The sequence below is a fragment of the Oxyura jamaicensis genome, chromosome 8, assembly GCF_011077185.1.
Source record: "Oxyura jamaicensis isolate SHBP4307 breed ruddy duck chromosome 8, BPBGC_Ojam_1.0, whole genome shotgun sequence".
NCBI lineage: Eukaryota > Metazoa > Chordata > Aves > Anseriformes > Anatidae > Oxyura > Oxyura jamaicensis.
In genome coordinates this window covers 3,329,750-3,355,393 of record NC_048900.1, presented here as the reverse complement: position 1 = coordinate 3,355,393, position 25,644 = coordinate 3,329,750, and the positions used below count along the sequence as shown (strand labels likewise).

Here is a 25,644-nt window from a genome sequence, read left to right as displayed (position 1 = left end):
TGATTCTTTTTTTCCAAAAGAAAATTTTAGCTAGGTAGATGTAATTGCAGAACTAGAAATTCTAACCTGAGATAGCTGTCTCAAGGTTTTGCAGTTCTTTATTTTGCTGTAATTATTCCAAGACAGTCCTGGGCATTTGCAAATGTGGGAAAAATTCTGGTCGTACTGCAGACATCTCCAGTGTGCAAACAGACAGTTTTTCAGAAGCAAAAAAAAGCTGTGAAAAAGTATTCCAGCCAGCCTTTGAGACCAGATATAAAATCATGCTCAAGCTCATCCCACTTTTCATGCATAATGCAATATGTATATATTGAAGCCTGCCTAAATCTGAAAGATTTAATTTAGCTGTACTTTTATGCATAAGGTTTTCTTAACATGACAGGAGCCAGGTATGTTGATTAGTTTATTTTTAAGCTATTAACATCTAAGTGTGCTGACAGTCCACAAATAATCAAATAGGCAAGAGATCAGATCTTCTATGTTTGATTGCTAAAGTAAAGTAATGACTGTAGAGCAAGAAGGCTAAGTGTATAAGGCACTCACTAGAGATTTTAAAAGGCAAAGGCAAAGCATTAATTCCTGGAATGTAATTTATAAAGATGTGCACTGTGTTGGCTTATTTTGAATAATACTACAGGAAATGACAATTTTACTCTCTCTCTAAACATAATTTCTACAAAGGTTTCAATTTCATAATAAATAATTTTAATTGCCTGTAGTGCAAGTTGTTTGATTGGATATAGGTAAAAAGGTATTACATTATCCAGTTATTGAACTTCAAAGGTAATAAAAATGAATATTTGTAGGTTACAAATGGCTTTTGATATGCTTTTCTGTATTAAGTAACTGTCTGTAATTAATTTTTGGCTTTAACATCTTAGGTTTTAGGGGTTAATTGAAGCTTCCTCTTTCTCAGCTGCCAGAGTAACCTGAGGATTCCTCCCATACCAGAAATCTAAGGTAGAACTGATTATATTGTTATTTTCGGCCACATTTTCTTCTGAAAGAATTAGCGAAGAACTGATTGCTGTGCACACCTTCCTAATACGTTTCCTGTAACTTCCATTTAAGAAACATTTTGTCAGTTTAAGAAACAAAACAAAACAAATAATCCTGTGGCATATTCACATTAAATGCCAATTCTGAGTGCAGTTAAGCTCTGCCGACAAGTTGCCCTCAAAGGCTGTAGCACCTCCAGCTTTGAAAATTTTCAAAACTCGACTGAGCAATCTAACTTTTTGAGACTAATCTAATCATATCTAACTTTTAAATTAGTGGTGCTTTGATCAGGATGTTGAATTATGTTACACCCAGCCCTCCCGTCAGTGGGAATCTCTCCAGTAGAAGGATAATTAGTTAAGTACATTACATTTTTGGACTGGGGAAGTAGGCAAACAAAACAAGCACAGAAAACAACTCCTTGGGAGCTTTTTTTTTTTTTCAAGTTTTCTTTTTTAAATACATTCTAAGTTCTTCCAAAAGGAAACACTGAAAATTATGAGCGGCAACAAATTGTGACTGAGAGAGGGGGACGTTTTTATTAGATGAAGAATTTAGAGCATGTGTTACAGACATAATTCAGTGGGTATCTGCTGCCCCCTTCAGACTATTCCCAGTATTAAAGGAAAACTTTTTTTTTTTAATCGGAAATTAATAGCATTCCACTCTTTTGCACTAGTTTTTGCTGGGGAGTGGGAAAGAACCTTAAGAATAAATACATTTTTAAGTAGATAGCTGTTTTTTTTTTTTATATCAGCAGTAGATTTTTTTTTATTTTAATGAGTAAGACAAACCATACTTCAAGTTACTACTTCAGCTGCTAGGTTCAATACTCACAGTGGAAAAAAAGATCGTGGACTTGGAAAAAATCTGTGGACTAGGATGTGGGAAAACTGGAAATCAATTAAAGCTTCTAGAGTGCGTTTATACATTTTTGGTTAAGTCATTCCAATTCTGTGATTTAGTTCTTTTTAAATTCTGTGATTTAGTTCTTTTTAAATCTTCCTTTTAATTCTGAGTAAGATTTGGTAGCAAGATCAAGACCAGATTGGCAGAAATTCTTTCCTACCTGCTCCCCAGATATGGGATAACACGACTGGGTTTTATATGCCTAAATACCCTTGTATGTGCACTGTACATTTGTGTGTATATATCTGTATTCAACAGCTCTCTAATCTCAGCTGAAATTTAGTACTCCCAATAAGAAGAAACAACAGCTTTGTGCAAATGTAGACCCATTACTCTTAGCTAAAAAGGACAGTTGTAGATAGAAAAACTGATGGTACAAGCACTATTTTCTATTTGGGATGTAACATCATACATTTTCAGAACTTGTCTGAGAAGATTTTTATAAAACTGATAAAAAGAGAAGATTTAAAATAAGATTATTATAGGCATTGAGCGTTCTTACTCTACTGAGGGAAAGAAATTACATTTCTGAACACTTACTTTATATCAATCTCCTACTAACACAACCTGCTGAGGTAATAGCAAAAATAAATACCACACTTTTGTTTGGTGCTATTGCTTTTTTTATTTCCTCATACATGATTTAAGCAAAATAGTTAAGGCAGAACAGAGATACGGACTTGATGGTACACTTCATTCCACGCTCCTCGTAACATAAGGATCTCAAAGAATAAAACGTACATGTGCTAAAGTGGAAAGAATGTATCATCTAGGTATTTTTTTCCCCAAAACTGACACAGTTATTTTCTGCTTTGGTGAATCTGAATTCTTAGTGCTTCTAATTGATGCTCTTGGATGCCCAAGTACATACACTGTATTGTTTGCTGTCCTGTCTGTACTCATTTTGCTGATAATAGAAAAAAAAAATAATAAAAAAAAAGTAAAGTTTCAATTTTTTGCACCACAGATTCTCAGCACACCAAGGGAAAACTTGATATCATCTTTGAACTTAAACCAAACCAATTAGATGTGACAGAGGGATCCTCCTGTTCACATGCATATTAAACATCTATTGAAATGTAGTGCAATGCATCACTGAGGTATGTTGAGTTTGCTTTGCTTTTGCTAGATTGCTTTTTTGTTGTTGTTTTTTAACCCTATAAGTTTGAGTTTATCATCCCCATTCCTTGGCACTCAATGATGTAGGTATCTTTACTGGGATCTTCCTCTTCTGATTTTGTCACAGTAAATTTGGCCTAAAACAGGATTAGAAATATACATCACAAATTCAGTTATATGCAAGTTTAAATCTTCAATATCTGATGTCCAATAATTTATGCATATTACAGATTTTACTGATTTAATTACAAATATTAAAGTAAAGGTGGTAGAAGTACCTAACCATTCTAAAGGCATTAAATTCTAAAGTGTGTTTAATTTCTACTGGCAAACTCCCACATAAATATTGTAACAGTTATTTTATCAGTGCTTATCCTCAATGACAAAATTCAGTGCCTGTAAAAAACAGCGTGAATCTACAAAACTGCACCCTTCTTAGTTACTGGAATGCAAATGACAGGATAAAATTCCTGAGGTTTTGGACTCACCTTTGTTAGCTGTTCTGCAAAGTGTATAGCAGTTTGTGTATGAAGTGTAATTGGTCCACTTTTCACTCTAGACACCCCCTTTGCTAGTGCCATAAAAATGATCAGCTGAAAAGTGGGGGAAAAGGTCATTATTAAATAACTCTTCAGATCCTAGGAACTTACTAATTAAAAAAAAAAAAAAAAAAAAAAAAAAAAAAACAGCAAAAACATCCATGATGCCTGTAAATGTAATAACACTGTCTGTCAAATGTCATAAAAGCATAAAAGTTCATGCTGCTGAGTGCTAAGAGTGATCCAAAGATCAAGAAGCTTGGAATTTACTAATGTGATGCCTGATTACAGAAGGGCTGCTACTTTTCCCCAGTCAAGTTTGCCATTAGAATTTGTGTTATTACATTTTACTTTGCTCCTCATTCCCCAGGCTTCCCCAAAGTCATGTCAGACTCCAGATTACAAGACTACCTTTGGGTGGAGAGAAAAACTCAGAAAAGGTTTTTAATTATAATACTTTATGACGACATATTCACCAGACAGACAGGAATACCTCCTAGATAATCTGTTCTCCAATAACTTTAACCAGGGAGCTACTTTTACTCCTATACATGGAGCACCAAATAGAAGCAAATTACTATTCACATTTTATACCTACTATTTAATGATGCGTGCAAAGCCAGAATCATCTGTGGTTCCTACAAACTGTATGTAATATGCTATTTCTGATGTGAACCAGTACTGATGTGAACCACACGTGGAAACTTCTCAAGACTGACTATCAATTAATCATTTAAAGCCTTGCCTACTTGTGGAGATACAATCCAACTTTGAAATCTATGCCATTTTTTCACTGTTCAGATTTACATTATTTAAAAGTAATATATACATAAATGTTCTTGCTACATCACCTTCATGTAAACACAAATAGAAGCCTTACTTGGTCTTGTAAAGAATCATCCACAGCTCCACCATGTTTAAGATTCTTCAGCAGTATCTCAGCTGCTTCAATGCCAACCTTGTCAGAATTTTTTCCTAACAGAGAAATGTAAGAAGTTAGGATGCTGCCAATTATTTTTAACACATAAAAATAGAGAAAACAAAAAAGCAAACAATTAACAACTTTTTAAACATTATTTCCATGCTCTTGCCTCAAAAGTCTTCTTGAAAAAACTCCTGTCTTATGATGACATATTCCATAAGCAGTGGGAAGCACATAGCCCCACTTACAGTCAGAAAAACACTTTATTCAAACCATTTAGATCAAAAGCACATCTATTCCTTTTAATCTAGATACACAACTAGATTCAATGCTGAACAAAATCTTCACAGGTAAACCATAGAGCCTGTATGTAAAGTCCAGAAGTATTTTCAACTCAGTGATCCTTAACAATCCATTCTGATAAAAGGTGAATTTAATAATTTTGTAATTTTTGTTGCTACGTAAAAGCAGCTTAGAAATACAAAGTACATTATTTTATTTACTGAGTTTCCAATCTGTTCATTTCCTCTATCCCTTATTAGTAAATAACATTCACTTAAAAATGCAACACTCAAAGCATCAGATCTTTGAACAGATCACACTTCAGATTTCTACTTAATAGTGTATTAAGTTGATTCTGAAAGAGGTATATTCCATACAACTCTTACCTCTCTTGCCAAGTGACGACCCAGCTAACAAACAACCTGTTGATGTCTCTGCAACAATGCTGAGCAGAAAAAGTATTAAGAAGAAAATCACTCACATTACACTTTATCAGACAATTAATCAAGATCTAGCTAATCGACCAGCAATGTTACAGGCAATGATAGAAAGTTTAGGCTTGTCTTACATTATTCCACTTCCAGTCCCAAAGGCTTGGTCATCAGGTTCTCGAACAGGCTGAATGTTAATATAAAGATCTCTGATTTCTTTTCTGATGCATCTTACTGCTGCTGCTGACATGTCTTTTGCCAGCTAACAAGATAAGAGGTAGAAACATTAATTAATTAAATGATGTAAATTTAGCAATAGATAAGGCTCATTAGCCTATTTATCAGTGGATCCTTTAATAAGGAGGCTAAGTTATCAACTAGAAAACCAAATGATTGTTATAAAACCCCTACAAGCAAGCACTGAAAATCATCTCTTCTGAGAATGTTCCCATAAACACTGAACAAATGACAGATTGTAGGCAGCTTCTATATATAATATATATAACATATAATAATAAAGAATATCAAAGCTCCAATAGCAATAGGAATTCCAATAATTCTTCTCCTTGCATATGGAGAAAGATTTCACTTTAGTCTTAATCAAGAACTCAAAGACCTTAGTGAAACCTTTAGACTAAAGTGAAAAAACTCGAGACCTTAAACTATAAAAAATAAAACAAAAACCCAACAATTATTATGTTCAGGATATACTCTGTAAGACATAATGTATAAAATAGCAATTTTAAATCAAAGGCACGTGGGGGCAGATGAAGCTTATCCTATCCCTGTGATATTCATAGGGTTGGAGATTTTAAGACCAAACTCAGCACTCCACAGCTCTTCAAAAACTAACTCAGTTTCTCCCCTCCCTTCCTCCTCTGCTTCCTAGCCTGTGTGTGAGGAGCCCTGAGCAGATCCCAACACTCATTCTCTGTAAACACAGATAGGATAGAAATAATGGAAAGAAGGAGGCATAAAGGGGCAATTTTATTATTATTATTAATTTTTGGCTAACTTAACTTGTTCTGTCTAATCCCAGTAACAATGGTTGAGAAGTCTGATTTTGTCTGACTTCTGTCTATTACAGTGCACCATAGTTTAGCCATGACTCTATGAAAAACAGCCATTATTTCAGATTTCACATAATTCACAGAAACATGAACGGTACATTGATATGATGCCCCTCAATATATACTAAATATTTTTGAATAGTTACATGCAGGATATCACAGACACTTATTTCCTATTTTAGCTGCTACCATATCCCTGTGCAATAACCACATTTTAGAAATGTCCAAAGTTCTGTTTTGTGGCCTGAATAATGCAATCCATTTAACACAACTACTTGGCTTATATGTGACTGCAGAGTACAGGAACAGTAGAGGTGTGCTAGAGAGATGACATGCAATTTTACATAGATTTATGAAGTTGGATACCACCACAGCTGTTATCAGCACTCACTTTTATAGGCAGCGCTCCAGCAACAAACGCTCTTCCATATATCTTTGTCACGGTGCCACGTTCTGTTAAGTTTATTGCACTCAACTCTTTGACTGGTGACATCTGGACTACAACTTCACCACCTCCCTGAGGATAGTAGCCCCTATTTACAAACAGTAATCAGATAGAATTAAATGTAAAGATCACAGGGAAAACCAGAAAATAACCATAAGGCTCTTTGTATATTCTGTGATACATTCGCACGTTCTCTGTTACTATACACATCAATTTGTTGGTGTGCCTAAGAAATCTTTATAATACAAGAATATTCTCCAATAGCATTACCTCAAAATACACATCTTATTAACTGCCTAACACTAACTGAACTGGCACCTCAGAAAAAGCTCAGTAATGGACTGACTGTTCAGCATGCCCTTCCCTCAGGGTTTAGTTCACTGGAAACATTAAAACAGCAGCTGAAAGCTCAGCAATAAGAACCGTATAACATTCATCATAGTGACGGTCCGCACAGGGGCAGCTAATACGGCTTAGTTAATGTACTTAGTTAGTGCAAATTCATCCCTTAGATTGATTCAGAGCACCTTGTGTGTGCCTCCATGCACACACACTGCTGTAAGGACTGCTTCTGCCACGCGACACTGTAACTCACCTCTTTTTTATGTCACAATTAAATGTGAAATTGAACTTTTCAACTATTGGCTTGAAAACCTGAAAACAAGCATATATAAAAATACACAGTGAATCTATTTTGAATTTATCATTGCCCAATATTTTATTCAGTCTTCAAAAAAAAAAAGTTCAAAACCAAAATTTCAATTACATTATGAAAAGATAGGCAGTCTCATCCATACGGCTTATTTGAGATTCCCCATATTTTATTCTGAATAACGCTTTGTGTTAGAGGATTCTTTTTTGAGAAGAGGAAGAGAACAAATAACAATGCACAGAGCTTCTAGAATAAAGGGTATCTCTGAAGTGAAATTTGCTTTAGTAATTAGAAGCAAACAGACAAGTCATTATTTCAGGGACTTCCACAAAGCACTGGTTGCTGTACACATATGGTACACAAATAGTGTAATATTCCCATGCTTAATTCCATAGTTACAAATAAACTTGCAACAGAGCAACAGAGGTACAATAGTCATATGACATATATAGGCGAGTTGAAGGAATTTTTCCCTACCATGACTGTGTAGTCTATCTGAGGAGCCATCTCAGCATTGGTCCCACCTTTAAAATGAAGTTCTGATGGGGAAGCAGCGAACAGCACGCAGGGCATTGCTACCTGCATCAGTAGACATACGCTCCTAAAAGCAAGTATAAGATACTCAAACGTCATGCGGTCACAATCTGTGTAGAATCACTACACATCAAGGGCAAATGACTTTGCAGAGCATAAGTATTTGATTTTGAACATTATCTATAAACTTATTACTCTTTTAAAAAAATGCTAATTAAAACTTCCTGTTCTTGACAAGCCTAAACACAAAAACTTTTGTTTCACAGTAATTGTACCTTTAATATTCCTGTTTGAAATAAAAGAAATGTATGCTTCCTTAGTATACTGATGGTACTGTGAAAACTGTAGGGTTAGACAGCAGATGGTAAAAGCAGAAAAGGTTTAGGCAGCAGTTTTAACATTTTAATATTTAATTAATAATAAAATACATAAAAACCTACAAAATTGCTTAGAAGCTGTTCAACATCTCACACAAGAGTATTCAGGGGTATAGAAAATATGCTTTGAGATGCATGATTCCCCTGTTACTGAATCCCTCCACATTTCATAGATAATAATAAACCTCAAAATAGTTTTCCCAAAAGTAAGTTTGCTTAGCAAAGCAAAACAGTTATATCATAGGTGTTTCATGTTTGTGAACTATACTTTTTTTTTTTTTTTGGGGGGGGGGGAGGGGATGACACACACTTGTGTTTAATTTTATTAATCCTTCTGCATTGTTGCCTACTCAAGCTTTTCTGTGTTACGTTTAAGTAAAAGACGTAAAAATACATCAGCTTAGTTGTTTATACTATTGCAATTCAGAAACGTATTTCTCTTAAAGGAAACCTTAACTTATGCCTACCCTAGCTTACACTTTCAAGTTCACAGATAAACCCATTCTACTTTTTGGCAACAGATTCCTAGAACAAAGGATTCAACACAGGAAAAACAAAATGGAAGAAACACAGGGACAAAAACCAGCGGACTGAATATGCCCCAAGTTCCAAAAGACTAGTATACTGCACCACCATGTGCGGAAGTACAACCTTAAAATTGACTTTATTATATAAAGAGGATTAATTCAATATTTCATTGTATAATCAATAAACTAACACAGTAATCAATGTACTAATTCAACATCAGATATCTAATACTTTTGCAATTTAATATACTGTACGTATTTGTGAGACACCTATCTAATTTGATGCATTGACCTAATATTTCATGTACTAATGGAAGAAAATAATTTGTTAAGTGCATGAGCATCTTTTTTTAACATTAATCAAATGTTCAACAAATAATTTATATGCAATTATATACTTTATTAATATATATTCTGCTTACATAGCAGGTTCTTTGCTCACATGCAGCAGACAGCACAGATTATGGCTCATTAGCCATGTATAAAAGGTCTTTTTTCACCTCTTTTTTGACAATTTTAAAGTTACCAAAAGCAGTTAAGAGCAGTTGCTTGTCAATCATTATCCATGTACAAAGACATACCCTGCTGTTTTTGTATCTGCTACGTGGGTTCCACCTTTGATCTTCCCAGGAGTGAAGGTTATTTCTGTTGAACCAATTTCTCCACCCTCCAGCTTCCCTTCACATAAATCTCGAACGATCTCCAATCCAGACAGATGCTGAGGTCTTAAAGTCATAATACTAAGTTAAAGATCCATTCAAGTAGACTACATAGTCATGTTACATTAAAAAAAAAAACAACTAAACATCAACTAATACATCAATCAACATCAATTGCAGATTTAAAACAAGGATCAGAAATTCAATCTGGTTCCTACGTTTCTCCTGAGTTCAGATGAACTGAAGGAGTAGCTTTCCGATCATTCCGAAATTCGTAGGATCCTGGTGTGTTTTCCAATAGAAAGGGTCAGGACAGACAGATGAGATGCAACAGTCACCGTCCTAATGTGATAAATGACTAAAATGTAATGGGATAATGCTGCCAAGTGGTGTAATGACAGCAATACTGAACTGGAGCCAAAGCCGGTTAACTGTTCCCAGAGCCAACAGAGCTAACAGTTCGGTGCATCCCTCCTGCTGTGCTTGCATTTCCATTTGTTTGTGTAGTTTACATAGGAGAGAACATAAATAAATCTATTTTTTGTTTTGTTACATTTTGAAGATGTCACTAAGAACTTGAGCTATGATTTTATTCAGTAGCCTCCAACTTTCTCTGGGCTACAGGCTGTTAAGACAGTAAAGCTCATTAATTGACTGTCAAGCCCATCTTAATATATGAATTTCCTTACATGAGAACCATTGGGAAACACAGCAAAACCCACTGTAGACCATTCTACAGACTACTTTCAAGGCAGTTATAAAACAGTAGCATAGATAAGCAAGACTGTTTCAGTAAGCCTTAATGAACTACCTCTAAGTTCATATCTCTCCTGGATATGTTTAAAGCCCAATAATCTTAAAAAAAAAAAGGCTGAAAAACTACATATACATAAAAATGCTAAGGGATCGGTTTCCCTTAGCTGTAATTAAGACTCATCCTAAATAAATGATGACTCTGACCTCTGTGTTTGTCTTACAAATGTGATGTTAGTCAAGAAGGGTGTTACAAATTAACTGAGTTAATGAAGGAGCACAATTCTAGGCAGAATAATGCCAGGTATTAAATCAAGATGAGAAATGCAAGTAACATGTCTTTGACGTTTCTGGTAGCTTTCAAAATAATAGATAGCATACAAACTGTTTTGTATAGAATATACACTATACAAAATGTTTTATATGGTATATATACTATATACCCTGTGATTTATGTCTCAGTGAGGCATTATATGATCTTAGTTATATTTTGTTTCACACCACGTAGGCTTCTTTACCTTTGAAAATATTTTTCAGGCACTTTTAAGGCTGTGCTGCCTGAGAGGTGGAGACAGGGGGAGTGTCCTCACCTTTCCTGGCAGCAAGCCAGAGCCAGGGAGAGGAAACTGCCCTGAGGAGGTAGAGGGCAAAAAGGAAAGTGCATCCCAGGTCTGCCTGCTTTGACAGGCCTTCTTTATGTTCTAGCTTTTCTCCGCACCCGGTCCTTCCACGTCAGTGATCCACAGGCAAGACCTTCTGCTTAAAAAAGGCTGCCTAAAGCACTGCTAATACGTGATTTTTGCCCTTGGAAGCGTTTCGGTGTGCAGCCGAGGCTGTGCCCCCGTTCCCGGAGGAGGGCCTCACCCCCGCCTGAAAGCACCCGGGGGCCGGCGCGGCCCTCCCGGGGCAGCCCCGGGGGTGCTGGCGTGCGGCGGGGCCGTTACCTGAGGCCGGGCTGGCTCCTCCCGGCGCGGATCCGGCGCACCCTCAGCGGCAGGCCCAGCAGGCAGCTCAGGGCCGTGGACACGCGCAGGATCTGCCCGCCCTGCAGGGGGAACGGCGCTCGTCAGCCGCTGCGGCTCCCGGCCCCGCTGCCCGCGGGCGAGGCGAGCGGAGCCCAGCCCAGCCCAGCCCGGCGCGGATGCTCACCCCCTCCATGATCCCGCCGTCTATCTCCACCCTGTCCCCGTCCATGGCTGGCAGCGAGCAGAGGCGCCGAGGGGAGCCGGAGCGGGCCCCGAGGACGGCGAGACCCCGGCGGAGCAGCGCCCCCAGACCGATACCGCGCCGTCAGATGCCGGTGCCGGTGCCGGGCGGCGGCGCTGGAGCAGGCGCAGAGAACGCCGGCGGGGGCGGCACCGCTGCGTGAGGAGCCGCCGCCGGGTCCCAGCGCCCGGGCGGCCGAGTAGCGGGCGGGGACAGCGCCCTCCTACCCGCTGCAGCCACCCCGTTCCTTCCCGTCCGGTCGCGGAGCCAGAGCGGCGATGGATCGGGCCGGGGAGCGGCCGGACTTCCCGCCGTGCGGCTTGTCTCAGTATTGGGATCGTTACAGGAACGCGGGCACACGCGCACACACACACACGGGGCCCCTCTTGGACGTTTATTACGGCGTACCGGCAGCGGCCGGACCCTTGGCGCTGCCCCTCGCCCGCCAGCGGCTGTCCCCCGGGAGTTCCGGGGGCGCTGGGTCCGGGTGTCGCCGTGCCGTTCCCTCACGGAGCGCTGCCGCTCCCCTGGCCCCGGCTCCGGCCCCGGCCCCTGGCTCCGGCCCCGCCGCCACCGCCCCGCTGCCGGCCCCGCCGCTGGGTTGGCTGCGGCTCGCGTGGCTGCGCGCGGGTTGGCTGCCGGGTGGGAGGTGTGCGGGGCGGCGGCCGCTGCCTCCCGGGCTAAGATGGCGGCCGTGACCGCGCTGCGGAGCAGCTGCAGGACCGCGGGGCGCCTGGTAAGGGAAGGGCTGGGGGGCCGCGTAGCTGCCGTAGTGCGCGGGCAGCGTGCGGCGTCTCCGCCTCAGCGCTCCTCCTCAGGCGGCAGCGAGCGAGACCGCGGCTGAGCCTGGGTGCGAAGGCGACGCGCTGGGGGACTGGCGCCTCCCCTCAGCCCCCTCTCCCTCAGGGGTTCCCCCGCTCCTGCGCCTCAGTGCCTGCCGCGAAAGGGACCCGTGCTCCCCGCGGCAGGCCACTGACAGCCTTCTGGCACTTGTCGGTCGTCTGACTCGCTGCGTTGCCTCCCATCTCTCCGCCTGTGCATCAGTACCTTGGTATAGCGTGTGTAACCTGTGCACCCAGGCGAGGTGTAGGTGTGCAGAAGGGGGAAACGTGCGTTTCTGTCAGTCACGGAGCCCTGATATTTGTAAATGAAGTAGTTCGGGCACCACACTTCGAGAACTGCATCCAGTTGGTGTCTTTCTAGGATGCTTACAATCACTTGAGGATGTACCATCACAAAGACATTGCTTTTGTGGTTACCTAGTTGTAGGCTACATATAACTCTACATATAGCTACAGCATGTAGGCTACATATAGCGTGCATTTCTTGCAAGCATGATTTAATTTTTGCTAGATGCTGATCCTTCTTGTGACAATGTACTGTGAAACAATGCTAACATCCAAGAAAAAAAGGATGCTTATTACAATTTTGAAGTGTTATGTTTGAATATTCTCTCTTTTTTGGTTGCCAAGGGGAAAAAAAGACAGGTTGTGGTGGTTTGTGGAGGCTGTAAGCTGTGAGGAAGAAAAGAAAGGAGCCTGTCATTCCTGGGTTAAATGGTGGAGAAATAACAGTTAGCTAGAGGCTAGGCACGGTGCCAGTTGTTAAGGCAAGGAATAATGTCTGTCTGGAATATGCTGGTAAGGGTGTTGGTTTAGTGTGTGGGTAACTTTATACTCGGAAATACAGAAGATGTATGCAAAACAAATCCAAGATAATTAAATGGTCAATAAAAATGACTCAATATGACAGCAAGTCCAAAGAATTCCATAGAGGAATATCCTTTAATATGAAATCGTTGCCTTTGAGCACAACATACTCAATATGACTTTGAAACTGAGTGTTACTTCATCAGGTAATGTTACCTGCGTGCTGTATAACGACGTTTCGTTCTGAAGCCAGCAGTAGATTTTTAGGATCAGTGGTGATTTAGAACAGCACAGTAGGCTTCTTCTGAAGAAAACAGTGCAAATTGAACTAAATGGGCAAGGCAGTTCTTCCCCAAATAGCATACAGCTTGTGTGTTGCCTTGGTTCAAGCCACAAGTCTTAGGTCATCCACAAAACAGTGGCTGACACCTCCCCGTTATCAGTGAGAGACTGGGGAAGGCCATTAGTCCCTGCTCCTGACAGTAACTCTGCTCCTTGAAAAGATGCCCGGGGAAGTATTGCATTTAAGTTGTCATACAGCATGATAGTGGTGACACAAACATAACTGCTAGTGCTTTGCTACGTGGGATTTTTCATTATTATTTTATTTTTCCAGGTACCAAGATACATAGGATGTTTAACTTTTTTTGACATTTAGTAATTGCATGAATATGTATGGGTATGCAACGAATGTTAGGACTAATCTTGTCTTTTGTATGCTCTTATTATTTCATTACTTCACATTAGCAAGTAGTATTATGGTGATTAAATACCGAATACGAGCACGGTCTTTTTATTTGATGGTATAAAATTGTTTGCCTTGTTAGAAAGGAGTACTGTTCTACAAAGAGATTGGATGCCGTATTATTGCTTTAACATACTAGCACGCTAACTTTTTACTAGATAATGTGCAAAACCCGCAAACCAAAATAATTAAGTTCTTTGAAATGCAGCGATTTTGAATTATTCCTACAGATATAATTTGAAACAGCATTGAAACTTTTCTGTAACAAACCAGTCTGGTTTTTGGCAGTGACATTACTAATTCACTACCTGCTTGGTAGTAACTACCTGGTTACCAAACGTTAAAATCACATGGGAAGCATTATGAAACTTCACACTTAGAGATAGTTGAGAGATTTGATGTGCTCCTTGTGATCATCTTCACAGGTAAATACTGAATGATTGCCATGTAGGTTTATATAAAGAGAAAAGTTTTATTGTAAGTTTTGGACAAAAAGATCTTGTTGGACAAAAAAAATGTAAACATGTACTCAAGTGGACAGACATACAAAATTAAAAATAGGAGCAAATAGATTTCTGAAGACAGATTAAATACCAATTTTTGAATTGGATTAAAATTTTAAATGTGTTCATGCAATAGAATTTATCATCACTTACAATTACCATTTGACTTTTTTTTTTTTTTCAGGGAGAATTATTTGGAGAACAAACAAAAGGGATTTACTGTTTGTTCATGATAGGAGTTAGAAAAATACTCTAGATCAGTAGATGCAGTCTTAGTAGCAGGCAGATGCAAAGTAACTCAATGTGACTTTGCTCTGTCCTTTACTGGAGTTTGTATTTTATAAATATTTCTTCCTAAAAGATGATATTAAACGTAACTTGCAATGCTAGATCAAATAGTATAGAAAACATACATTTTCAGTCCAGAATTGTACAGATTTGGGGGTAATCTATATCGTAAATGTGTAATATATAGTTCAAATAGTTCCACGGTTTGGGGGGTTGGGAGGGCAATTAGGAAGTTTGATATAATCTATATTATTTGAAAGGATATTTAAAAAAAAAAAGTTAAAATGAACTTTCCCATACAGGTTTCCTGTTTTCTGGCTCATCTAAGAAGATATTTTCTAAATTTTACAGTTGTGAGCTACTTGAGGTACATTGTAGCACCTGATTTTTTTTTAATCTCTAAATTAATTAGAGATAGTATCTACAGATAATTTTTATTTTTATAAATTTTACAGAACCCAAGACAACATAACACCAGAATTAGATTTAAGAAATGTTACTAAATAAGAAAGGGTCTGAACTAACTTCTGTCGAGATTAATGATAAAATGCCTGTTTATGTCAATATAAGTGCTCCTGGCTTTGCTTTTGACCAAAATCATGACTGATTACATGGTGCTTTAAAGCAGACAGTTTTCCATAAATAACCTTTCAGAAAATTCTTTTGACCCTTTAAGTTGATTTCTGGATAAAAATAATTGCAATTGAAATTTATTTGAAGATGTTTGTCTACTATACAATAACGGAAATAAAAGGGCAACTGTTTGTGCCCTCTGGTGTGAATTTCCTTTCCAATTTGTACTTCTCATCACCTCTTGATTGGAATAAGAACCAACAAAGAATAATATGCCGATTTTTTTTTTTTTTTTTTCCCGCAGTCTAGGGGACCTTTCCAACATTCATTCTGCATGAGAATATTCCAAATGGCTGATGTTTTTGCTACTATGTATGCTTTTTTGTATGTGTCCCAATGAAACTAATTGTTTAGAGAAACGATAGCAAGTATGAATCTCTTCAGGTCTTGTCATGATTTTTGTTAATTGATTCTGTTACCGTGGCTTTAATCTCTCCATGTGTTGTGTTAGTTAAAGAAGTTAAAGATGTTGCAAAGCTTGTGCTGATTTAATGGTTATTATACATTCAGTACTTATTTGGTATAATTGTGTTTTCATAAGAATTTCTCTATATAAATTACAGTTAAACTGTTTTGTTACTGCTGTTGCATCAGGATTATTAAATGAGCTGTGCCTCCTCAGTCTAATATATTAACACTTAAGACTTTTTTCCCCTAGGTTTGTGCTCACCACGTTAGATCGTGCAGCAGCATTCGCTTTGTAAAATCAAAATATGTGTGCGTGTTTGACAAATCTGCCTTCAAGTTTAGTCATCAACAGCGATTATTCAGAACATCTGCTGGTAATCTTTTTCATAATAAAATTATTTTATTTTTCTATTTTATGAATGTTATGTTAGAGACTTGTATATACTGGTATATAGACCATTTTTTATGCATTCAGATCATTCTGTCATATATTTAATATTAAACATGCTGTTTTTCTTTATTGTCTGTTTAAGTTTCGTGTGGCCAAATTGTCCAGTTTAAGCTTTCTGATATTGGAGAAGGGATTACGGAGGTGACTGTGAAAGAATGGTAAGCTAAGCTTTCTTAGAAATAGACTAAGAAATCAGCAAGTAGTTTGGGTATTACTGATAATTATCAAGAATTCACTTATTTACCTGACAGTGTTTTCTGGGTTACTACTGAAGTTTATCAAGTTTTGTTTTCCTTGCATACAGTAAGCTTTACATTTTGTTTATTTATAATCTGCTTTAATTGAAAACGGGAAAGGTGGAGGGAATGGAGTACCCTAAGTGCACCTGTTCATAGGCTTTCCTTTAGTGCTTTCAGGGTGCAGGAGGTCTTGGCTGTACTTTAGAAAACATTACAACTCTAGAGAATCCACATAAAATTATCTTCTACCCCTTCTTCATTCAGCTTAACAAAATATTTGAACGTTTAAATTGTTTCTGGAAAGCCAGTGGTGATTGGATTAAGCAAAAATGAAGTGTCCAGCGGAGGGAGCAAGGCAGTGTTAGAATGCCTCCCTCTTTGTACACATAGGAGCAATATCTCTGTGTAGGAGACAGTTTCCCGCTTCTAGATTCTGTTCTGAAACTGATGATACACTGATCCTGACAACTTCAAACAGACTTCTTTAGCTTCAAGCCAACCTAGGCTTATTCTTATTTTTACGTGGTTTATACTCTGCTTAGCTAAAGTAATAGTAAAAATTGTATATGTGGTGATACTCTGAACCATTGTGTCATTGCTCAAAAACCATTTTTTGTGTGACATCTGGCAAGTGTATCCGGGATGTATGATTTGTCATATTATCTGGAATGCATCTCATGTTGTGGAGATATACATAACTGAATTTATCAAAAGAATACACAAAGTAGATTTTACAGTTATTATGTTTTATATTAACATGTGTCTTTTCTTCTAGGTATATAAAAGAAGGTGATAGTGTTTCTCAGTTTGATAGCATCTGTGAAGTACAAAGCGATAAAGCTTCTGTTACTATTACTAGTCGTTATGATGGCATCATTAGGAAACTCCATTACAACTTAGATGAAATTGCTTATGTTGGAAAACCGTTAGTGGACATTGAAATTGATGCTTCAAAAGGTATTGCAAGCGGTCTTTTCTGTTGCATATCTTGTTGTCATAAACCATCAGATTGACAGGGGAGTTTACTTTTTCCTCCTGAAAATGTTAAATGCGAAATCGACTTTTTCTTCTGTAGAGTCAAGAGATTAAGTGGAAAACGTTGTGATGTTGTGTTAAAATTTAAAACCTCAAAGGCCAGTTACTTCCTATTGAAAATTTAGCTCAAGCAGCAGTCTTTAGCACTGATGTATTCCCTTCCCCAGTGTCTCATGTGAGGGATAGGTAATACTTCCTTTTTTTTTTTTTTTGTAAGAATTCTGGGACAGTGTTCACTGTCCATTTAACCTTTTCTTAAGTTAGAAAATCTAAATCAAGATCTGAAATTTATCAAATTCTTACAGAATAGTCTAATAAAATCATTTTTTTGTTTATTTTCAGGTGTTGCCCCAGAAGAAGATGTTGTTGAAACACCTGCTATGTCTCACGAAGAACACACGCACCAGGAGATAAAAGGTCACAAAACATTAGCAACACCTGCAGTTCGTCGTCTTGCTATGGAAAACAACGTACGTTTGCTGAATCGCATCTGGCCACATTTATCCCTCTTTTATAAACCAATTTGACTGACTGAGAGGATATTGATTGGAGGAAAGTACAGTGAGAAATTACTTACTTGCAAATTTATTTCAAATGTGTAAAAAATGTAGTGATGGAGAGAATGATGCTTTCTGATGATTATGGCACATAGAAAAAGAATTACTGGGCTTAAAATGAAGCTAGGGTGCTCTAGGGTAGAGGTTTTAGAAAACCTTTTTAGAGGGAAAAAGAATGAAGTATCAGAATGGATTTCTGGGACAAAGGAGGGAAGAGAGAAAAATTAATCCTCAGCTTTAGTTAGTTTGTTCTGTTCTCCAGATCTATGTAAGAGCAGGGGATGGACTAGGTGGTCCTTTAAGGACTTTTCTGATTCTTTTTTTTTTGTGTGTGTGTGAATCTATGAATATTCCACTATTTTTGAAAGCTTGTTTAATTTTTCTGCTAAAAACGCACCCCAATAGAGACAGAAACTTAAGTGACAACTAATTTTCTTTAAATTAATATTTTACCACTGATCATGTAATAAAGAGGTAAGTAGCATTTGCCCCTCCTTAAGTGTGCAGTTAGACACCTCGCGGGGCCTTTTAGATGATCTGAACAAAGTTGAGTACCTAGTAAATTACTGAAAGTGTCACCTGCCTGCTGCAGAGACAGACGTATTCTTAGGGATCGTGGGTAAAATGCTACTAAGTTGTAGTTAGAATTAAAGCTTTATTATTTCACAGAATTTTGTAATTAGCATAGCACAGAAGTTTATAAGTCATGTAGCTTATGGTTACTTAGCTTTTGTTCTAATTAAGTGGAGGTGTCCTTCACCACCAGGAAATCGTGTGTTGTGCTGTATAGCAGCATGTCTGGTCTAAATCCTGCCTGGGACTGGTAGCTGCTTGATTTTATAGGCAACACTGTGTCCTGTTTTGCTTCCCTGCTCTCTGATGGGGTTACTGTATCCTGGTTGGTCAGGTGCACAGAACTACAAGATGCTGGAAGGGAGGGAAATTGTAGGTATGTTGGATTAATACTTGGAATAATTAACTGTTTCTCACAATATTGAATATTTTTATATCTTTGTAAAGCAAGTGTCATCGCTTGTTATGTACTTTTCAGATTAAATTGAGTGAAGTTGTTGGAACAGGGAAAGATAACAGAATCCTTAAGGAAGACATACTCAACTATTTGGCCAAACAAACAGGAGCTATTCTACCTCCCTCACCAAAGGCTGAAATTATCCCACCATTGCCAAAATCAGAGACAGTGTCAGCTGCTCCAAAGGACAAAGCACGCAAAATTCCTGTACCTGTTTCCAGACCGATTGTGTTTTCAGGAAAAGATAAAACTGAACCTGTAACAGGTAATTCATGTAATATGAAGTCTTGACATAATGTTCACAGCAGACTACTAGTAAAAGTTACTCGATGAACATTTGTGAAATAATTGTTCATGTTTTGGTTGGATGGATTTGAGTTGCAAATTAGAGAGAGAGAAAAAAAAAAAAAAAGATTTCTGGTTGCCTTTCAGGCAGTATTGGCTTGCAGAGCAAATAGTACAGTAATCTGCACTATTTCTGCACTGCAATACTATGATTTCAAAAATATACAGAGGAGAGAGATGCAGTAATATGATCTGAAATAATAAAGTTGTAAAAATTGAGCTGTATGTGCTGAATAACTGTTGGCCCTAAGGTAGACTTTACCCTGAGCTTTTTTTTTTTTAAGTTTAGTAATTTTAGCATAAACAAGTAATTGGAATTTCACCATAACTTCCCAGAAGTTAATTTTCTTGGAGTAAGAGGTCAGTGAATATTTTCCAGGTTTTCACAAGGCAATGGTAAAGACTATGAGTGCAGCTTTGAAGATCCCTCACTTTGGTTATTGTGATGAGATTGACTTGACTCAGCTTGTTCAGTTGCGAGAAGAGATGAAACCTTTAGCACAAATTCGTGGAATTAAGCTTTCATTTATGCCCTTCTTCATAAAGGTGAGACAACCAGTAGATGACTATATTAAGCACTAATGCTGTTTTTTGCCAAAATCTTCTGATCACTTGTTGCGGGTTAGAGTACATCTCTATCACCTGAATAATCACATATCACAAGAAAAGTATCAGCCTTTCTTGTTTATTGAACTGCTCATCAAATTACTGTTGGAATTGTAGCCAGGGTTAGATAATACCATGGAAATTATTTGAAATAGTAATGGGGAAAGATAAAGCAGACAAAGCCTTACTTAGGAGAGGGGTAAGCATCACTGGGTATTTAAATTAAACAAAACACATTTAGCAAACTATTGGTGTCTTTAGTGAGCTCCATTAAAATTAACCACACACATGAAACCCAATTTAATTTTGGTTTGGTTTGTGTCTGTTGTTGGTAATGAATCCCTCACGTGAATGAGTATGTCTCTTCTGTTGTTGGTGAATTGAGTCCATGTCCTCTCTTGTTCAGGAGACCGGGCACTTGTACTCATTTAGTTGTCGTGTTCCATTTCCAACTGTTGTCATCACTGAAGGCTGGATGCATAGTTTAGTCTAAAATTTATGATAATGCTATTTCAACTGGAGTGTTAATCTTCTCGCTCTTTTTAGGCAGTATTAATATTCCCTGAAATAATCATCTAAGTGAAGAGTTTAGAATGACACTGCTGAGGAATCTTGTAACTTTTTTCTTGGGCTATTTGATTTGAATTCCTGAGCAAGAAATAACAAATGCAGATTCAATTTCAATTATATTTCATAAGGGGATTATTACTTCTTATATGTCTGTCTCATGTATCTTTCTGGAAGTTTTCTTCTGTCTCCCTAATCATGATGAAACATCAACACAAAAAGAGCTTAGGAGAGTTGAAGCCACATTTTGTTGCACTGAGGAGAACTAGGTTGTTATCAATCTAAATTGTCTCTCACCAATCCTTGCTTTCCATGCACCTCTCTGAGATATAAAGTATAAAAATCTATTTTTTCTGTTTATATTTAACAGGCAGCTTCTCTAGGATTATTGCAGTATCCCATTCTTAATGCTTCCTTGGATGAAAGCTGTCAAAATGTCACTTATAAGGTTTGTAAACTACTGATAAAAATGGTGAGCAGAAAATCCAAACGAACGACTAATGAGGACTTTTTAGAACGTCTGAGCTAATTGAAATGACTAGTACCAAAATTATAGTGTGTACTGTCTCTGGCTAGGACAGAGTTAACTTTCCCCACAACTGTGCTCTGTGCTTGTAGCTGGGGACAGCACCATTACTGCACTGATGTTTGTCCATTGCCGAGCAGTGCTGGCACAGCATTAAGACCCTCTCCCCAACCTATTGGCTGTGGGTGGGCAAGAGGTGGGGAGAGGACATGGCCAGGGCAGCAGACCCAAACCAGCCAAGGGGTATTCTGTGCCGTGATGTCATGCTCAGCAATAAAATCTGCAAAAGGTGAAGGAGAAGGGGGGAGGCTCTTGTTAAGAGAACATCTGTCCTCCTGACACACCACTACATGTGTTGAAGCCCTGCTTAAGACATGTCTGAACATCACTTGTTGATGGGAAGTAGAAAATACTTTTTGTCTCTTTTCTTTGCTTCCATGAACCTTTTTTTTTTAAAAAATATATATATATCCTTATCTCAACCTGTGAGTCTTTTTTTTCTGTCCATCATACTTTCTTCCCTTCCTCTCCCTTTGAGGAGAGGGAGTGAAAGATTGGTTGTGGTGGAGGTTAACTGTCCATTGGTGTGAAACCACCACGTGGTGTTGTGCTGGAAGATAATTTGAGGATCTAGATTCTGTCTAAGATGGGATTTGATTCAATATAGAGCTAATTTATGGGGTTTGTTTAATGTTACTTTTAAAGTTACTTTTTTCAGAACAAACCCAAATAAAATACATATTAGTATAATGATTTCCTAGTTTTTACCTGAAGATGGACCAAGCAACTCAAATGAGAATGTCTAAAATCCAGTGATGGTAATTTTTAGTAATGGCACAGTTGTTCTACTGTTCTGACTCTCAACCCTTAAGTATTAAAATCATATTTTAAGATAAATTTGATAAAACATTTAATTTTCATACGAAACACTGGCTGGGTACTTTTAGAAAGCAGATAGTTGTTTTCCAGAGTGCATAATGGTAAAAAAAAAAAAAAAAAAAAAAAAAAAAAGTTTTTGAAAGCATCCCTCAAGTGTTTTTTGTGTTCAATACATGTTATGTTGACTGCTTATGTTAATCCAGTTAATGAAACTTATTGTAGGCTTCGCACAACATTGGAGTTGCCATGGACACAGAACAAGGTTTAATTGTCCCAAATGTGAAAAATGTTCAAGTCTGTAGTGTCTTTGAGATTGCTTCTGAATTAAATCGCCTCCAAGCCTTGGGTTCTGCTGGCCAACTGGGAACAAATGACCTCACTGGGGGAACATTCACCCTTTCAAATATTGGCACAGTAAGTAACAGAAAAATGAGAACGTAATCTGAAAACTCCTTCTGAAATTAATAATCTAATAAAAGTTTAATATGCAAAGAATAAAATGATTAACAATTCATTCTAGAAACAATCAATAATTATTCTTTAACTGATAATATCTCTAGCATTTTCTTTTTTAGATTGGTGGCACTTATGCCAAACCAGTAATACTACCTCCTGAAGTAGCTATTGGAGCACTTGGAAAGATACAGGTATATTAACTTAGAGATGTGTTTAATTCCAGTGAACTAAGGTCATATTCAATGAAAATATTATTTCTATATACACACACACACACACACACACACACATATATATATACACACACACACATGCATGTGTGCACATATATATAAAAACGTGACCTCTTTCTGTTATATAAATGCATAGCTTGTGATTGAAAAGTTTTGTGGTAATTTTAGATGGCTGGGCAGAGATGCCAAATGTTTAAATAGAAGTCGTTTATGCCAAAAATTCAGATTTATTTTCTAGAATTCTGTTATATTCACTCGCATATGTATTTAATCTTCTAGTTATTAGTAAATATCATAAATTATATTTTTATAAGTTTTGCAACATGGCAATACCACTCTTGCTATGATCAAGGAGAGAACTTGAGACTAAAAAAGTATTCCAATAATGCTTAGCGTAATGATCCAGACAGCTGAATCTATACAGAACTCTGTATGGTTAAGGCAACTTCTTATTTTCTGAGTTTGGGGATTTTAACTTTTAATGTAGACAGTTGAGGTCAATACTGAACATGACTTAATATTAACTAGGTTTCCTTTTCGTATGTTCTATGATCCTTTTGTTTAGGGAATGCTTTAGGGACACTGTCATTTTGAATGCTAGCAGTGAAAGAAACTATTCAGGAGGGAACTTTTGAGTCAAGAAAGGTTTTCACTACTTCAGTATTTCCAGGATGATGGAAACAGGATATGGCTCTTTCTTATATAGGTTCACAATATATTCTCATTTGCAGCACAAAGAATGATGGAAGTTCTTTCATTTCTGAATGGCACTACCGTTATCTGCCTAATTTAGTAAAATGTTTGAATTTAGATTAACAAATTAACAATAAAAATACAGATCTGTTAATTAAAATATTTCATATTTCTATTTTATTCCTTTCTCTGATTTTCAGATTCTTCCTCGGTTTAATGGAAAAGGTGAAGTATTTAAAGCACAGATAATGAATGTGAGCTGGTCAGCTGATCACCGCATTATTGATGGAGCTACAATGGCCCGATTTTCTAACTTGTGGAAATCTTATTTGGAGAACCCTGCTTCAATGCTGCTAGACCTTAAATAAAGGAAACCATGGCTAGAATATGCCTCTAAAATTTTCATATTAGACTGAAGAATTACAAAAGCTGGCTCTGCTAGCACAAGCCCTTTGCTACTTACATTATATAATAATTTTATGTGGTTAAAAGTTCTCAACAGCTTAAATCAGTCTATCAATTAATTGTTACTTCTTTTAATTAGTAGTGCTGTAATTTCTTCTACAGCCAGCTGTCAATAGGTCATGGCGTGACTTATGAATGTGGTGATGGATTGTCGTTGTTTTGCCTTTTGTAATACATATGGTCATGAGGCTGGTCTAAATGAATCACTGATCTACGTCTGCAATATTTTTAAACTGATTTTGAAGGGAAAAGCTCACAGTTGTTCTTTGTTGGAAACATAAATTTATTTTTAACAGGTAATATCAAATTCCCAAAAGAAGTTATGCAAAAATCAAACACAAATAAAATGCCTATTATGCTTCTGCAGTAAGATGTCCAGAGAGCTTTTTGTTATTTAACAAAGTTAACCTCTCAAAACTTTCAGTACTCTGCTTTTTCCTGGCATTATATGCACAGGTACTCTTTATCAAATGATAAAGGGAAGAGGGCACATTTATTCACATGCTTACTGATAATATTTAATGATAACTATTGGGGCCTTAAAACTGTCTAGAATATACTGTATTTTTGTAGGCTGTAAGTAGTTGCAATCCATAAATTCCTTCCAGTTATTTTTGTTTCTTACAGAAAGCATGTCTGTATAAAAAAAAAAAAGAGGATCTTAGTAGTTATTCAGTGGTTAGACAAGCTTGACAATAAGCAGAATGTGTTCTAAAAATTTTCACCATCTTCTGTTATTGATGTTCAGATACTAGAATCTGACAGATTAATACAACAAAGAATTAGTATTAAAAAAAATACGATGTGGGATAAAGGAGATACAAGGCAAGTAATTAACGGGTTCAAGTTAATACCTTCAGAACAGACAATAGTAATGTTTCTTTAAGGTAAACTAAACAGCTGTTAAGGACTAGAGTGGTTATTTAACAGGAAATACAAAGAAAATGGTTGGATATAAATGCCTTCTAGAAATGCAAGCTGAAAACAAACACACTAAAGGACAGTTACATGGGCTTAAAAATTAATATGCAAATTGGACATTTTCTCCTTTCTTTAGATATATCAAAAACTGTCTCTACAGGAGCATTCTCCAAAATAGTAGACTAAAGTAGTCTAATGTGTTTAGCTGTGAAGATGCAAGACACAAGCTACCAGAGGTAGAATCTCTGTTACCCTTGATGCTGAGACTGAGCAAGAGGAAAGCTGGTAATGTAGGTGGAGAGTATACATGTAAGGTGCTATTTATATTTTTATTGTGGTATAAGGGTCTTTTATATAAGTAATTTCTTGCAAAGTTTGACTAATATGTTGTGCTTATCACTTACTTCATTTTTATCAGATTTATTTATTCCTAATAAATTTTTTAAAGCCACAAAGAATTGTAGTAATACTGTTTTTATTTGTGAATTTCATGCAGGCAGTCCTATACAGGTGGCTCACTTCTATTTCTTCTTATCTTAGAGAACCTACTGCACTTGAGACTACTAAAAGAACGCAGCCTAATGGCAATTCTCCTACAAGTATGTTGTTGTGGTAAGGGTCTAGTCTGAACAATGTATTTTTTTGGTATTATTATCATGCAAAAAATGAATTGAGACAACAAAGGTGTACAATAGGAAGTGATAAAGTGATTTTGAAATATTTCATAGAAGAATTTTGTTCACAGTAGAAATGTGAAACTCCAATAAAAGGAAGGGTTTTCTTAGTCTAACTCTAATTATCCACCTCTTTCAAGGAAGAAGAAATTAAGTAGTTAGACTTCAGTTATGGTTTTTTGTATTAAAAAATAAAAATACTGTGGGGATTGAACATATATTAAAACTGAAAGAAGAAATACCTATTACCAAAGAAGCTGTTGGATCATTTTTGCTTTTGCATAACTTTTGCCCCAGCTCCCTCAAAAACAAACAGA

The 25,644-nt window shown here is 37.3% G+C and overlaps 2 protein-coding genes across 2 annotated transcripts; one reads left to right on the top strand and one right to left on the bottom strand.

The window, feature by feature from the left end:
* Positions 1 to 2,513: 2,513 nt before the first annotated feature.
* RTCA (RNA 3'-terminal phosphate cyclase) lies at positions 2,514 to 11,648 on the bottom strand. The gene is made up of 11 exons (XM_035333202.1): positions 11,368 to 11,648; positions 11,163 to 11,263; positions 9,388 to 9,531; positions 7,846 to 7,969; positions 7,312 to 7,370; positions 6,663 to 6,804; positions 5,339 to 5,463; positions 5,157 to 5,215; positions 4,447 to 4,541; positions 3,516 to 3,620; positions 2,514 to 3,164 (listed from the first exon to the last, which is right to left on the bottom strand). Exons 1-11 carry the CDS (start codon positions 11,410 to 11,412, stop codon positions 3,066 to 3,068), a joined length of 1,098 nt encoding a protein of 365 aa, XP_035189093.1. The 5' UTR covers positions 11,413 to 11,648; the 3' UTR covers positions 2,514 to 3,065.
* Positions 11,649 to 12,014: 366 nt separating this feature from the next.
* DBT (dihydrolipoamide branched chain transacylase E2) lies at positions 12,015 to 25,640 on the top strand. The gene is made up of 11 exons (XM_035333198.1): positions 12,015 to 12,160; positions 15,901 to 16,024; positions 16,184 to 16,259; positions 17,116 to 17,297; positions 17,718 to 17,845; positions 18,984 to 19,227; positions 19,687 to 19,853; positions 20,851 to 20,928; positions 22,108 to 22,299; positions 22,461 to 22,532; positions 23,468 to 25,640. The coding sequence occupies exons 1-11, from the start codon at positions 12,110 to 12,112 to the stop codon at positions 23,633 to 23,635; spliced, it is 1,482 nt and encodes a 493-aa protein (XP_035189089.1). The 5' UTR covers positions 12,015 to 12,109; the 3' UTR covers positions 23,636 to 25,640.
* Positions 25,641 to 25,644: the final 4 nt, after the last annotated feature.